The sequence below is a fragment of the Trichomycterus rosablanca genome, chromosome 11, assembly GCF_030014385.1.
Source record: "Trichomycterus rosablanca isolate fTriRos1 chromosome 11, fTriRos1.hap1, whole genome shotgun sequence".
Lineage (NCBI taxonomy): Eukaryota > Metazoa > Chordata > Actinopteri > Siluriformes > Trichomycteridae > Trichomycterus > Trichomycterus rosablanca.
The window spans coordinates 29,652,279-29,667,960 of NC_085998.1; the positions used below are offsets into that span (position 1 = coordinate 29,652,279).

Sequence of the window (15,682 nt, forward strand, 5' to 3'; positions counted from 1 at the left end):
AAAGAAATTCTGCCATTTAGTGCAGGCGGAAATAAGGCTCTGTCGGATGTATATGGCTTTGAGGGCGTGCTTCAGACTTCCTTTTCTTCCGTGGCCGCCATTGAGATTGGAGCGTGGTTCCTGGCGAGCCGTGAATACTTTTAAATATGGTGAGCCTATTTGTCTATTCGTGCTTTTCCACATATAAACTAATCTTTAATCTTTAAATCTTTAACATTTCATGTTTTCGCGGATAGAGTTGTGCTTGTTGTGTAGTTTGTGATTTGTGTTAGTTTATTAATGAAGCCGGGATAAATGCTCACAGAAGCCATTTTGTGCATTACGTCTATACACGTGTGACTGTTAGCTAGTTAGCCACATGATTCATATAGAAAATAAAGTACATTTAAGCTCATGAATAGCGACAATAAAGCAATGCATTCTATTTTTGGATATTTTTTTGTACTGTGTATTTGATTAGGTTGATACTAACTTGTTTGCTATAACTTGGCATGTGTCTATGTTGGCTATTCATAGCAAATTGCATAGCTTTATATAACCGTGTTATTCGGTTAGTGTTGATGTCCCTTAAATTATGTTAACTAATCAATCGTTACGGATTTTACATCATTTGTCTTTAATATTCTTAATGCATTGGTGTTTATTTCAAGTTCAGTTATACTTCTAGTATTATACTGCATCCTAATGGCTAGAGTCACGATTCATTTTGCTTAGCTTAAATATTAATAAATAAAAGCAAACAGTGGACATATTTTAAAAAAAATTTTTATCCTGTTATTTTAAACGTGGGTATAATTGAAATTAAGGAATTTGAAAGTTAATTTATTTTATCAGCTCCACTTACCATATAGAAGCACTTTGTAGTTCTACAATTACTGACTGTAGTCCATGTATTTCTCTACATACTTTTTTTAGCCTGCTTTCACCCTGTTCTTCAATGGTCAGGACCCCCACAGAGTAGGTATTATTTAGGTGGTGGATCATTCTCAGCACTGTAGTGACACTGACATGGTGTTAGTGTGTGTTGTGCTGGTATGAGTGGATCAGATACAGCAGCGCTGCTGGACTTTTTACATACAATGTCCACTCACTGTCCACTCTATTAGACACTCCTACCTAGTTGGTCCACCTTGTAGATGTAAAGTCAGAGACGATCGCTCATCTATTGCTGCTGTTTGAGTTGGTCATCTTGTAGACCTTCATCAGTGGTCACAGGACGCTGCCCACAGGGTGCTGTTGGCTGGATATTTTTGGTTGATGGACGATTCTCAGTCCATAAATGACAGTGAGGTGTTTAAAAACTCCAGCAGCATTGCTGTGTCTGATCCACTCAACACACCAGCACAACACACACTAACACACCACCACCGTGTCAGTGTCACTGCAGTGCTGAGAATTATCCAACACCCAAATAATACCTACTCTGTGGGGGTCCTGACCATTTCAGAACAGCATGAAAGGGGGCTAACAAAGCATGCAGAGAAACAGATGGACTACAGTCAGTAATTGTAGAACTACAAAGTGCTTCTATATGGTAAGTGGAGCTGATAAGGTGGACAGTGAGTGTAGAAACAAGGAGGTAGTTTTAATGTTTTGGCTGATCAGTGTATATATGTGTGTGTTAACTTGCCATGTTGGGGACAGTTGTAGCCTAGTGGGGTAGAGCTTTGGGTCATCAACTAAAAGGTTGGGCCTCTCTGCTCCAGGAGTGCTGTTTGATGGCTGAACCTGTGCTCTGACCCCAGATTCCAAAACAAGCTGGGATACATGAAGAATTTTGTTGTACTGTACACCTGTGTATGTATGTATATGTGTGTATATACAGGGGTTGGACAAAATAACTGAAACACCTGGTTTTAGACCACAATAATTTATTAGTATGGTGTAGGGCCTCCTTTTGCGGCCAATACAGCGTCAATTCGTCTTGGAAATGACATATACAAGTCCTACACAGTGGTCAGAGGGATTTTAAGCCATTCTTCTTGCAGGATAGTGGCCAGGTCACTACGTGATGCTGGTGGAGGAAAACGTTTCCTGACTCGCTTCTCCAAAACACCCCAAAGTGGCTCAATAATATTTAGATCTGGTGACTGTGCAGGCCATGGGAGATGTTCAACTTCACTTTCATGTTCATCAAACCAATCTTTCACCAGTCTTGCTGTGTGTATTGGTGCATTGTCATCCTGATACACGGCACCGCCATTGGATGCACATGGTCCTCCAGAATGGTTCGGTAGTCCTTGGCAGTGACGCGCCCATCTAGCACAAGTATTGGGCCAAGGGAATGCCATGATATGGCAGCCCAAACAATCACTGATCCACCCCCATGCTTCACTCTGGGCATGCAACAGTCTGGGTGGTACGCTTCTTTGGGGCTTCTCCACACCGTAACTCTCCCGGATGTGGGGAAAACAGTAAAGGTGGACTCATCAGTGAACAGTACATGTTTCACATTGTCCACAGCCCAAGATTTGCGCTCCTTGCACCATTGAAACCGACGTTTGGCATTGGCACGAGTGACCAAAGGTTTGGCTATAGCAGCCCGGCCGTGTATATCGACCCTGTGGAGCTCCCGACGGACAGTTCTGGTGGAAACAGGAGAGTTGAGGTGCACATTTAATTCTGCCGTGATTTGGGCAGCCATGGTTTTATGTTTTTTGGATACAATCCGGGTTAGCACCCGAACATCCCTTTCAGACAGCTTCCTCTTGCGTCCACAGTTAATCCTGTTGGATGTGGTTTGTCCTTCTTGGTGGTACGCTGACATTACCCTGGATACCGTGGCTCTTGATACATCACAAAGACTTGCTGTCTTGGTCACAGATGCGCCAGCAAGACGTGCACCAACAATTTGTCCTTTTTGAACTCTGGTATGTCACCCATAATGTTTTGTGCATTGCAATATTTTGAGCAAAACTGTGCTCTTACCCTGCTAATTGAACCTTCACACTCTGCTTTTACTGGTGCAATGTGCAATTAATGAAGATTGGCCACCAGACTGGTCCAATTTAGCCATGAAACCTCCCACACTAAAATGACAGGTGTTTCAGTTATTTTGTCCAACCCCTGTATATGACAAAGGCATTCTTGAGTTGCCTGATACTTAACATTTAGTAAAATTACACTGCAGGAAAGTCTACTCTAAACACATAGACATTAGTTCCACACAGAGCTTTTGTCAAGTCAATAGACAATCAAGTATTCAGTTAATGTGGCATTTATTGCAAATCTGACCTATTGCGCATTGTTTTCCTGTAACTACAATTCATCAATCTTGCCATGATGGTGTAATTTGCGTCTGACTTTGTGATCAGTGACAGTTGCCTGCTGTCAAATGCTGGCACAGAGGATTGACGAAAACCTAGACTGAGCAAGATACATGGGTCAGCATTTACCTGCCATCAGTTCTGTACAGTGTCTTTAATGATGTTGCAATTTGCAGGCTTGTGCCCGACCGTTGATCTCGGTTTACTCCGAGAAAGGAGAGACTCTGGGCAAGAACGTGGTTTTGCCTGCTGTGTTCACAGCTCCCATCAGGCCAGATGTGGTGAACTTTGTGCACACCAACATGCGCAAGAACAGCCGCCAGCCCTATGCTGTCAGTGAACTGGCAGGTGAGTTACTCGAAGCAGTTTATTTAATGTCTATTCACACCTTGAAGGCTATAGTTCAGCACAGTTTGGTGATTTCCCTGTTCAAGCAACTACTGGATTCGGTAATGAACTGAGTTAAGTTGGATGTGTTGTCAGCTGTGCTGCACACTGGGTTTTAGGACTAGTTTTGCATCCATGTGTTTAAAAACTAAAGTAGACTAATCATAAGGTCTGGCAACAATGACTTTTTATTGGGCTGTAATAGGGTTGTAACACTACTTCTCCCTTTTTATCTGTCAGGTCATCAGACCAGTGCCGAGTCCTGGGGCACAGGTAGAGCCGTGGCCCGTATTCCCAGAGTACGAGGTGGCGGTACCCACCGTTCCGGCCAGGGTGCCTTCGGAAACGTATCCTTATTTGGTGCTCCATACAAATGTACTTTTTCTGTGCCCACTTGCTGTGATGGTGTAATTTGCGTCTTACTCTGCACACAGCGACAGTTGCCTGCTGTCATGAGCTGGTGCAGAAGGTTGATGAAGACAAATTCTGAGCATCTACATATAGATTATAAACTCGTCATGCAAGTGCAGCGTTTGCCTTAACTGTTCCTCAGATGTGTCGTGGTGGTCGCATGTTTGCCCCCACAAAGACTTGGCGCCGTTGGCACCGTAAGATCAACACGACCCAGAAGCGCTATGCCATCTGCTCTGCCCTGGCTGCTACTGCCCTCCCTGCTCTGATCATGGCCAAAGGTGAGTGAGTAAACTGAGGTTTTGAGTTGCTGATTCAATTATGGTTAGATTAAGCCTGTTTTTCCATGTTCGTGCCTATTTTGCACTGTTAACTGAGGAGGCTGATTCCGTTATGTGCGCACCTCCATCATTACGGTGCTAGATAAGCCTCAGTTTGCAGAAGGGGCTGCACTATATATGGTGCCTCTCTTTCGAAGGCTGAGATCAAGCTTATCAATCTAATCACATTCTTGTTGCTTGTTCCAAATTAAGACATTAACTGGTCATTGTTGTGTAGGTCACCGCATCGAGGAGATTCCTGAGGTCCCACTTGTTGTTGATGACAAAGTTGAGGGATACAAAAAGACCAAGGAGGCTGTGCTGCTGCTGAAGAAGCTCAAGGCCTGGAATGACATCAAGAAGGTGATGTTTTTATATTCTGAAGCCTTTTAACTTGTGTTAAAGGAGCACAATCTAGTATTTAGTTTTAAATTCCTAAACTAAGTAACACTTATAATGTATATATATGATGGGTTCTGATGGGTTCTAATAGGTCGCTGAAAAAAGTAATAATGATTAAACAAACAAATTTTAACAATGAACACCCCCCCCCCACCCCCCCCCCCCCCCCCACCCCTGTTGAGGCTTTATGCTACATCTTGTAAACCACAGTGCGATCAGACACAATTTTATTAAGTATTTCCTTCTGTTTCATTGACTCATTGTGTTGCCTGGGTTGCGGTAAACATCATGGACAAAATGTGGGTCCCTTAAAGAAACCCTGCAAAAATTTATGGAACAGTGGCTCACAAGGTTATTCTAGAGTTTGTGTGGACTCTGAACACCTTGACATTAGTTCTGCACACAGAGCTTTTGACAAGTCAATAGATAGATATTCTGGAAATATTTAATTAGTGGTGTTTGTTGCAAGTCTGACCTATTTTGCAGTGTTGAACTGTAACTACAATTTACCAATCTTGCCATGATGGTGTAATTTGCGTCCGACTTTGTGATCAGTGACGGTTGCCTGCTGTCAAATGCTGGCACAGAGGATTGACGAAAAGTAATACTGAGCAAGATATTTAGATAAGTGTTTAGTGCTCGACCGTTTATCTCGGTCTACTCCGAGAAAGGAGAGACTCTGGGCAAGAACACAGCTCCAGGGTCCTTTGTCTCCAGTTAAACCCACCTCCCCCTATGTACACAGCTAAACCATATTTAAGAAATACTTAAAGCTGTTGCTCAAGATAACTCTAAATATCAGGGCTGCAACTAACGATTCTTTTAGTGGTCGACTAATCTGAAGATAATTTTTTTCGATTAGTCGACTAGTCAACGATTATTTTTGTCATACCCTCCATCTCTGCCGTAACATAACAAAACTTATGTTATTTAAGTTCCAATATCAAATTAAAATAATGACCCATGAAACATGAATATGAAACTTAAGCTTGATAGTTTAAATATACTTGAAACATTAATACACAATCACAATAAAAAAATTCTATGAAATAAGAAAGCTTTGGACAGCATTAGAAACTGTTATGTTTCAGAAGTTATCACTCACTAACGTTAGGCTATAATAAGTTATATAACGTTACTCATATAAATTACTGATTAACTATTGCACTTAATGTGTTAGCTAGCTAACAAACCTGAAAAATAGCGAACTCTTAGGAAGTTTTCCGACAGGTGCTGTAGCATTAACAAACATCAACTACGTTGGTTAAAGCACAAAGCGGTGTAAAAACTTACCAGAATAACGCTGGTCATCACGGCTGCAGGGTGCTCGCGTTTCCCTGTAGTGCTGGCGTGAAACCACAACTCTGCTCTGTAGTGTTTGCGTTCAGCTCGTTTCTTTGGGTTATTTTGGCTGAAATGCTCCTGAAATACTCCTGAAAGTTTCGGTCTCTCTATCTTTGCCTCTCTGTCTTCATAAACTCCCCGCTGTGCCATGGAAGCGATGCTGCGCCCCCTGCAGTTCTGTTAGTGCATTGCAATAATAACGACGTTATCGATTACGTCGACTAATCGTTGCAGCCCTACTAAATATACAAGGACTAACATTCGTCCACAAATACAACCTCAGTGTAACTATGCTGTTAAAAACTCAAATTTCCCCTCTGTGTCTGTTTGGTTTACCGCCAGGCTTGTTAGTCCCCAACTCAAAATGTAAGTAGGTGAATTATCTACTTTAATTTGCTGTTAGTGTGTTGCTTTTCAGTACACCTATTGATTCCAGAATAGGCTGGGGGCCCTAAATTCATTAAGTTTTCTTGCCTGTACCAATTTACATTCTACAAGATCGATCCCTTGAAGTCTGTTTCCTCTAACGGCTTCTCACTTAAAGTTTTTTCATGCAACTGTCACACTAGGTTTTTAGACCAGGGTTTTGATGTAAGAAGCACAGTGCTAATAAATGTGCCTTAATCTTATAAACAGAAACAGTTCATCATTATTAAAAATAGCTTTGTGTAACTGGAATGAAAGTTGGCCTTGCCACCTTGTAGAATTCTCTAAAACGGTGGTCCCCAACCTCCGGGCTGCACAGTAAGAATAAATAATTAGAGATCGCTACATCAGCAATGAAAACACTGCTTCCATTTTCAACACAGGTGTTTATCATCTCATATCACCCCTAGGTGGAAGCAGTTCATTGCAGTGAAAAAAGCTCATTTGTGAGCAGTACAGTTATTCTAGTTTAAATCCTCCCACCCCCACCGGTCTGTGAAATTATATTATATGAAACTGGTCCATGGTGCAAAAAAGGTTGGGGACTGCTGCTCTAAAAGTTAGTTATTATTAATCAGTTATGCAGCTTGATACAAAATGTTCCAAACAAGTGGCCAATTTCTTTTAGGAATCGTGTGTGCAAATGTATTTTTGCAGTTTTAATGACACCTGTGCTCATCTTTACACCTCGCAGGTCTACGCCTCCCAGCGCATGCGTGCCGGCAAGGGTAAAATGAGAAACCGCAGACGTATCCAGCGCAAAGGGCCATGCATCATCTACAATGAAGACAACGGTGTAACAAAAGCTTTCAGAAACATCCCAGGTATGATCTGGTTACAGTTTATCTTTTACCCTAACTCACCCCCATTCTTCCAGCTGTGATGAGTCAACTTCTGGTCCGTGTTTATGAATCTAGTGATTGTTATTTGAAGTGCTGAGTTAGCTGGGCTGACTAGGTTCACTGTTGTCTTCTGCGTGCATAATGTGTGTGTAAATTGAACACTTCAATTTTATTTGTAACTTTTAGGTATTACACTGCAGCGCGTGACCAAGCTGAACCTCCTGAGACTCGCCCCCGGTGGTCACATCGGCCGTTTCTGCATCTGGACAGAGAGCGCTTTCCGCAAGCTGGACGACCTCTATGGTACCTGGCGCAAAGCTTCCTCCCTCAAGGTGGACTACAAGTAAGTTCTGATTACTTATTAGTGCTTGATTTTAAAATATCCTTTCCTAACTACCGTGATGAGCTTCCACTTCTGGTCCGTGTTTATGAAAGCCGTGATTTTCCTTTGAAGTTCTGAGTCTGTTTAATTCAAATCAAGTCAGAATTGGTTTAAGCATGCTGCCCCACAGCTGAATTATCTTTTTTTTCTTTTCTAGTCTGCCAATGCACAAGATGTCCAACACAGATTTGAGCAGACTTTTGCAGAGTGAGGAGATCCAGAAAGCACTTCGCGCACCCAAGTACGTCCTGTTGCATTTACACTGCATATATTTAACAGTACATAACCAATTGAGGTCTGAAATGAGGTTTTTTTTTTATTTGTGTTTGTCGTATTGTAGCAAGAAGATTCAGCGCAGAGTTCTTAAGAAGAATCCTCTGAAGAATCTCAGAGTGATGATGAAACTCAATCCTTACGCCAAGTCAGCACGCCGTCATGCCATCCTTCAGCACAAACCCGAAGTATGTACTCAGTCAATAAATATGCCTACTTTGCACAAATAATACATCCATGTTTTGTTTTTACTAATTATATTATTAATCTTTCAGATTAAGGCTAAAATGCTGAAGCCTAAGAAGGTGAAGAGGGTGAAGAAAGTCAAGACACCTGCCGCAGCTCCTGCAGCTCAGTAGAGCTTTTTCCTACACTGCAAATCTGCCAATGGTTTCAGACAATAAACATTATCAAAGCGAAAGTTGTCCGAGTTGATCTGTTTTCTAGTAGCCCCTTCTGGTTCTGCTTGTAGAACCTTAAAATACAAGGTGACCAATGTAAAGTTGTTTATTTATACTGTACTAAAATATGCTAATCTATTATGCATTCACATTTTTCATTTGCATTTGTCATAACACAAGAAGACTGTTAACCTACCTTGCAACCATAAAAATAAAAATGAACATATAATATGGACCAAAATATAAAAACACATACATAATACCTATTACTGCCATTAAATGACACCAATGTGTTAAACATGGGGTTAAAACATAAATAAACAAACAAACATTTAAGTCATGAACTTTGCGATGTAAGTTTTTTTACATCCTACAAATGTGAGGTGACTGAGCATGAAATGCATGTTTATGACCCAGTACATGGCGGAAGAATGGTGGCTCAGTAGGCACAATGTGGCTAAATTAAAGCAATTTTGCAAAGGAGAGTTGTTGCTATTTAGACCAGCGTTCCCCAACCTGTTTTGCACCACGGTCCGGTTTCATATAAGAGATAATTTCACGGATGGGTGGGGGCTGGAGGATTTAAAATAGAACTATAGAATGGAAGATCAGTGTGACTCCTGAGCTTTTTTCGATCCAACGAGACGCTGCTCCCACCTAGTGGTGGTTGGAGAGAATAACAATCTCCTTTTACTCTGTTCTTTAATGGTCAGGACCACCACAGAGTAGGTATTATTTGGGTGGTGGATAAGACAGCAATGCTGATGGAGTTTTTTTAAACACCTCGTGGTCACTGCTGGACTGAGAATAGTCCACCAACCAAAAATATCCAGCCAACAGTGCCCCGTGGGCAGCGTCCTGTGACCACTAAGTTGGTCATCTTTATGATCGTCTCTGACTTTACATCTACAAGGTGGACCAACTAGGTAGGAGTGTCTAATAGAGTGGACAGTGAGTGGACACGGTATTTAAAAACTCCGGCAGCATTGCTGTGTCTGATCCACTCGTACCAGCACAACACACACGAACACACCACCACCATGTCAGTGCTGAGAATGATCCACCACCCAAATAATACCTGCTCTTTGGGGGTCATGACCATTGAAGAACACTGTGAAAGCAGGCTAAAAAAGTATTTAGAGAAACAAATGGATTACAGTCAGTAATTGTAGAACTACAAAGTGCTCCTATATGGTAAGTGGAGCTGATAAAATGGACAGTGAGTGCAGAAACAAGGAGGTGGTTTTAATGTTATGGCTGATCGGTGTAATTTGAATATTTGAATTATTTTAATGACTTCAATAATATAAGATATATATAATATAATAGAACTGTGTTTAATGGGTACTTAAAAACAGTATGGGTAAATTGGCAAAAGAACAAACATTAAATGTGGGCTTTAAAATGGAATGCAATGGAAATGTGCCACCAGTGACCTAGATTTGATCCTCATAGTTTACCATCTCTAAAGAGTTTTAGATTCCCCACTTCTAAGAACATGCAGTAGATGGATTGGCTTCTGTAAACTGCCCCAGGGTATTCGTATAGCGTTTATCACGCAGTGCCAGTTGCTGAAGGGTGACCTTGATCAGGAAGTTGGGGGACATTAATTAAATCATAAAAACATATTTATATTATTATTATTATTTATATTTATTTAATATTACGTTCCTTAAAAAGTTTTAGCAGTCGTAATACATGCTCACGTTGCATAGAATTAGCGGAAGTGACGTTTGTCTCTATATAAACAGTCGTGAGGGCTGCAGTTGAGCTTCCATTTTGTGCTTCTCGGTGTGGGGTAGTTTCACCTCATGTGCTCCCACGACTTACTAACAAGGTAAAAAATATATATAATTCATACTTTATACTTATTAAGTTGTATATATTCGTTCGGATTTGGAATCGTAATTGCATGTTTGTTTACATGCAGCATAATATTTCAAAAATGATACTGATCGCTTAGTCGCAATAGTAGACGTTCATGCAGGATAAACAATTTAAGGGTGGATGGTACATGCCTGTCTTGATCAGTCGTAATCAAGTGCTGTATTGTTTATACCGATATATTTACATCGATACCGATATTTTTATTATTAGCAGCTTCACAAACGATTACGTGCAGCTTTTTGCTTGCTTGACCACTAGTGGGCGTTTCCAAAGAAGTGCTCAGATTTTATTGGCTTGAGCGATTAAGTGCTGCTCAAGGCTCCGCCCACTTCTCTCCTTACACGTGAGAGACGCACAAAGTTTATTAACAAGAAGCTGAACAATATTAAAAGCAAATCTAGATAAATTAATAATTATTCGCCATATACCTATATTAATGGATGCGTTTACATGCATGGATGTCAATAGTTATTTGATTATTAAGGTGGCCATGTGCACGGCGTGTTCTTTTGAGTCAGTACGTCTTCTCACATCTGAACTGCGCATGCGCGGTGGCTAAGTGGGTAGCACTGTCGCCTCACAGCAAGAAGGTCCTGGGTTCGATCCCCAGTTGGGGCGGTCTGGGTCCTTTCTGTGTGGAGTCTGCATGTTCTCCCCGTGTCTGTGTGGGTTTCCCCCGGGTGCTGTGGTTTCCCCCTACAGTCCAAAAACATGCAAGTGAGGTGAATTGAAAATACTAAATTGCCCATGACTGTATTCTATATAACCTTGTGAACTGATAAACCTTGTGTAATGAGTGAATACTGTTCCTGTCATGTAACCAAAGTGTAAAACATGATGTTAAAATCCCAATAAACAAACAAACTTTACCAAGGCGGCTTAAGATCTTCTATTTCAGTCGACAGGTCATCACAATCTACTTTTTAGTGTTTGCCTCATAAATGTGCTTCAGTTGCCTATAGTTATATTCAGCATTGCAGGGCAAGCGACTGAAAAATCACACTAACCTTATTCTGATGATTTGCACTGAATGGTGTCAGCCAGGTTTATGTAGTCTAGACTGCTGAATAGCTGCTGATGGCAATTCTCAAGTAGGCTTCCAAGTGTTCATCAGTAAGAGTGGACCGATATTAAGACTTGATCCAAAAATGCTGTAAATATGTGGCACATTTTCTTATGTTTGGATATTTTTCCTCAGCCAGCAAGTTCTAAAATTGTCCAGCAGAGGCTCTTGACGTCATATGAATGTCAGAATGTAGGGTTGTATGTAACATGACATCTAAATATTCTCAGTCAGCTTCTTCCACACATGAACGAAACAGTCATCTTTGCAGAGGTCTTGCCTGAATCGAACCGTTTTTGGTTTCTTTGTGCTTGGTTGTGCAATCATCTTCACAAACAGTGTAGGTTACAAAAGGAAAAATGCAAAAATGGTGCAAACTGGGCACCCAGGTGGCGCAGCGGGATTTTCCGCTTGCACACCAGCACCAAGTTTCTGAACTCCCCGGTTTGAAACTCTGTGTTGCCTCCGGTCGGCTGGGTGCCCTCTAGCGGGCATAATTGGCAGTGCCTGCAGCAGATACTAATTGGCCACCGTATCTGCAGGGTGGGGGCCAGACTATGGGTGGGTCTTCATATGCTGTGTATGGACCCTGATTGGCGGAAAAGACACCTGTGCAGAATGCAGGGGCGAGAAGAGGAGGGCTGTACACATGTCGGAAGAGGCGTGTACAGCGACATGCTCTCCTTGGATGCAATCTGGTATCTCTGGTAGCAGCGGAAGACAAAATTCATAAATGCATTTTTAAAAAATGGTGCGAACTGGCTACTGATGAATGAAAAACTGTCTAGATTCGCATTGCTTTCGACGGGCTGATGCGTAGCTATGGTAACAAACTGCAAATTAAAGAAACAGTAACCACATTTTATGTCTTGTTGAATGGCGTGCGATCTACGTATTGGGCACCCCTGTAGGTAGTAGATGGATTACATCTAAGGGGAAAAGTGGAATATCTTATTAACATTGATTAGTATGCTTGTTTACTAAAAAGCTAAAATGTAAGTGATTATTAGGGTCTTGGAAATGGTTTTCTTTTACTTTTGGTCATTTTTGTAGGGTTAAGGCACTGATTATAGAGTAAATGGGGAAAAATCAATAATCATGTCCAATTTTAAATGGCAAATGTTTCTGTGTAACAGGTCCTTCAACTACACCTGAGGTCAAAGGTTTGCATACACGGCGACTTCTTAATTTACTGACTGAATGATTGGAACACACTTGCAGAAAACATTGAGTTTATTGTGGGTTTGTATAAACTAAAAAGCATGGCCTCTTAATTTTACCTCTGTGATTATGATCGAGTACCACTGGTGACTTCAGTGTACATTTCAAGTAGGCTTAGTTTGACTGCACCAATTGGATCGAGCCACAGGCATTACAATGGGAAAGGCTAGGGAGCTCTGTACAGATCTCAGAGAGCGGATCGTAGATTTACACAAGTCAGGAATGTCCCTTGGCGCAATTTCCAGGAAACTTCACCTGCCGAGATCGTCAGTACAAACGATTGTCCAGAAGTACAAAATTCATGGAACAGTGATATCTTTGCCCAGGTCTGGAAGAAAACCCAAATTGTCACCTTATGCTGAGAGAAAATTGGTCTGGATGGTCGGATGTAATCCGGGGACCACCAGGAAACAGGTCTGCCATGAATTAGAAGCTGCTGGAACACAGGTTTCATTGTCTACGGTCAAGCGAGCTTTGCATCGCTACGGTCTTAAAGGCTGCCTTGCAAGAAAGAAAAACAAGGATCAACAACTTAACATCGAGTTCACGCCGGAGGAGATGCAGAACGACAAAGTGGATAAGGCTGGCGATGTGAAGCAACCCTTGGAAACGGAAGGTGGGCAGAGTCAGCCACCGGCCAAACCCACTGTACAGACTGGTAAAGAAGCTGATAAAGTTAAGGAAAGCTCAGTGGAAAGTAAATGATGAGCAAAGCAGCATGGCGAGAACAGTCCTAGGGCCTGATGAAATTATTTATTTCCAGCTTTTATTTTTATGGTTTGGATTTGAGTTTTTATTCTTTGTAATGTTGGTAAATAAGCCTATATTTTACTTCAATATATAACATCAGTAGTGCATTTTTTTTAATAAGCAAAAAAGACTAAAGTTAATGTTTATATTGTCTTTACATTGTGGATTTCATAGGGCCCTATAGTTCAGCAGTTATACTTGCCTTATTTCTTCTATTGTGAAATACTCTTTAGTGCTTATTACATATTTGTTCCTATAAATATGTATAGAAATTAATCTACTAGTTTGGAAAGTGTATTGATCACATTCTAGCTTGCTAGTGCATTAACAGTCAGCAATGGACTGTAGTTTTCCGAACTCATACTAAGTGTGTGTAACCAGTATATCACCAGTGTGTTACCATAATATGCACAGTATGATATTACGTGATTTAACATGCAGCCCATGTAAATGTGAGCATACATTCTGTGGAAGCTTATTTATTATAGAAGATATTTAATTTGCCTGTAATTCTGAGCATGCATCATATAAGGATTAAAATTTGTTGGCGTGTTGATAAAATATTCACACAATGCAATTTTGTAGGTGTAAATTGACTGAAGTTTAATACTAATCACACAGAGAATAGAGTTTTGGGAGAAAAAACCTTGTACTCAGTAGCAAGAAATGGTAATTTGGCCATATGTTTCAGGAGAAAATACGATATAAGCAGACCCAACAATACAGTACCTACAGTCAGGCATTGTAGTGGGCAGAATGATGAAGTTAGATCACCTCAGAATTGTCCAGTACAACCTCAAACCATCAGTGGAGACTTGGACACAATTGGTTGACTCAAATAAAGCCAAGTCAATGCCAAACAACGATGACATTTTGAACAACTCTCTCAGCAGAGTGGTCAGTTATAACCAGCAGTATGTTAATGGAGAATTTGGAGAATTAAAATGCAGCAAACCTTGTGTTCATATATTTTTTTTATTTACGATCATATTTTCAGAAAACCCACAATAACTAAAATGAATAAACTTTTTTGAGTGTGTGTTCCCATCATTTAGTCAGTTTATTACAGTCCCAATAATCATTGCAATACCAAGACTGACCTCCCAAGACAAGGCTGCAGGACCAAGACAGAAATGGTGTTTAAAGCATTTGGTAAGTAAAATTACTTATTTAATTATTTATTTGCTTCTTGTTAAAATCTTAAATCTTGTAAAACTCAATTTGTATTTTTTTCTTGCTTTTTTGCAGGTGGTTTTAATTATACTGCTCTGCCGTGAGTGGATGCACAAAATGATTCAGTACCACAGCCCATCATGTATGTCCTATTGAGCCTTGAAGGTAAACTATGCTAAGAAGACAACTATGCTAAGAAGACAACTCTGATATTAGTGTGTTTCTAGCAGCAAAGTATGTTCGAGTAATTAAGCTATTGATTTTGGCAGTAAATTAGTTATGTTGTTTAATTTAACATTTTAACAAAACAAATATCAAAACAAACAACTATAATTGAGTTGGACTACAAAAGTTTACAGTTATTTTAATAGATTGGGTGGCTTGGTGAGTAGCACAATCACCTCTTCTCGCCCCTGCATTCTGCACAGGCGTCTCTTCCGCCAATCGGGGACCTCACACAGGTTATGAAGACTCATCCACACATAGTTTGGTCCCTGCCCGCAGATACGGTGTCCAATTAGTATCTGCTGCAGGCATTGGCAATTATGCCAGATGGCGCCCACCCGACCGGTGGCAACGTCGAGTTTCGAACTGAGGAGTTCAGAATCTTGGCACTGGTGTGCTAGCGGAATATCCCGCTGCGCCAGCTGGGTGCTGTCTAGGTGCATTCTGTGTGGAGTTTGCATGTTCTCCACATGTCTTGTGTGGGTTTACTCCAGGTGCTCCGGTTTCCTCCAGGTGCTCCGCTTTCCTCCCACACTCCAAAGACATGCAAGTGAGGTAAATTGGAGATACTAAATTGTCCATGACTGTGTTAGATATAACCTTGTGAACTGATGAACCTTGTGTAATGACTAACTACCGTTCCTGTCATGAATGTAACCAAAGAGATGTAAGAACCCTAATAAATATATAAATACATTTTAATTGACTTGTCATAGTTGCAGTCAGAGCTAGTTGCACAAGAGCATGCATTTCATAATGCTAGTTAACTAAATAGCTAAGCGCCTAATAAACCTATACCAAAGCTCTTTCTGACTACAACAGTAAAGTTATAAATGGTTCTCCTGTCATAAGGGAACATAATGCAATATATACGAAAACACCTAGATCCATGTGTGCAGAGTGTAGATT

General features: G+C 40.9%; 1 protein-coding gene and 6 non-coding genes across 7 annotated transcripts; all 7 read left to right on the forward strand.

Annotated features, from left to right (window-relative positions):
* The first annotated feature begins 76 nt into the window (after positions 1-76).
* On the forward strand, positions 77-8,474 carry rpl4 (ribosomal protein L4). The gene is made up of 10 exons (XM_063004145.1): positions 77-149; positions 3,443-3,614; positions 3,894-4,000; positions 4,207-4,345; positions 4,623-4,747; positions 7,251-7,380; positions 7,585-7,741; positions 7,938-8,021; positions 8,121-8,241; positions 8,329-8,474. Exons 1-10 carry the CDS (start codon positions 147-149, stop codon positions 8,410-8,412), a joined length of 1,122 nt encoding a protein of 373 aa, XP_062860215.1. The 5' UTR covers positions 77-146; the 3' UTR covers positions 8,413-8,474.
* LOC134323722 (small nucleolar RNA SNORD16) lies at positions 3,276-3,373 on the forward strand. The gene has a single exon (XR_010014102.1). It is a non-coding gene; the product is annotated as a small nucleolar RNA SNORD16 (small nucleolar RNA).
* LOC134323721 (small nucleolar RNA SNORD16) lies at positions 4,049-4,146 on the forward strand. The gene has a single exon (XR_010014101.1). It is a non-coding gene; the product is annotated as a small nucleolar RNA SNORD16 (small nucleolar RNA).
* On the forward strand, positions 4,426-4,555 carry LOC134323724 (small nucleolar RNA SNORA35). Its single transcript, XR_010014104.1, has one exon. It is a non-coding gene; the product is annotated as a small nucleolar RNA SNORA35 (small nucleolar RNA).
* Positions 5,303-5,400, forward strand: LOC134323723 (small nucleolar RNA SNORD16). Its single transcript, XR_010014103.1, has one exon. It is a non-coding gene; the product is annotated as a small nucleolar RNA SNORD16 (small nucleolar RNA).
* On the forward strand, positions 7,431-7,499 carry LOC134323710 (small nucleolar RNA SNORD18). The gene has a single exon (XR_010014091.1). It is a non-coding gene; the product is annotated as a small nucleolar RNA SNORD18 (small nucleolar RNA).
* Positions 7,792-7,862, forward strand: LOC134323706 (small nucleolar RNA SNORD18). Its single transcript, XR_010014087.1, has one exon. It is a non-coding gene; the product is annotated as a small nucleolar RNA SNORD18 (small nucleolar RNA).
* Positions 8,475-15,682: the final 7,208 nt, after the last annotated feature.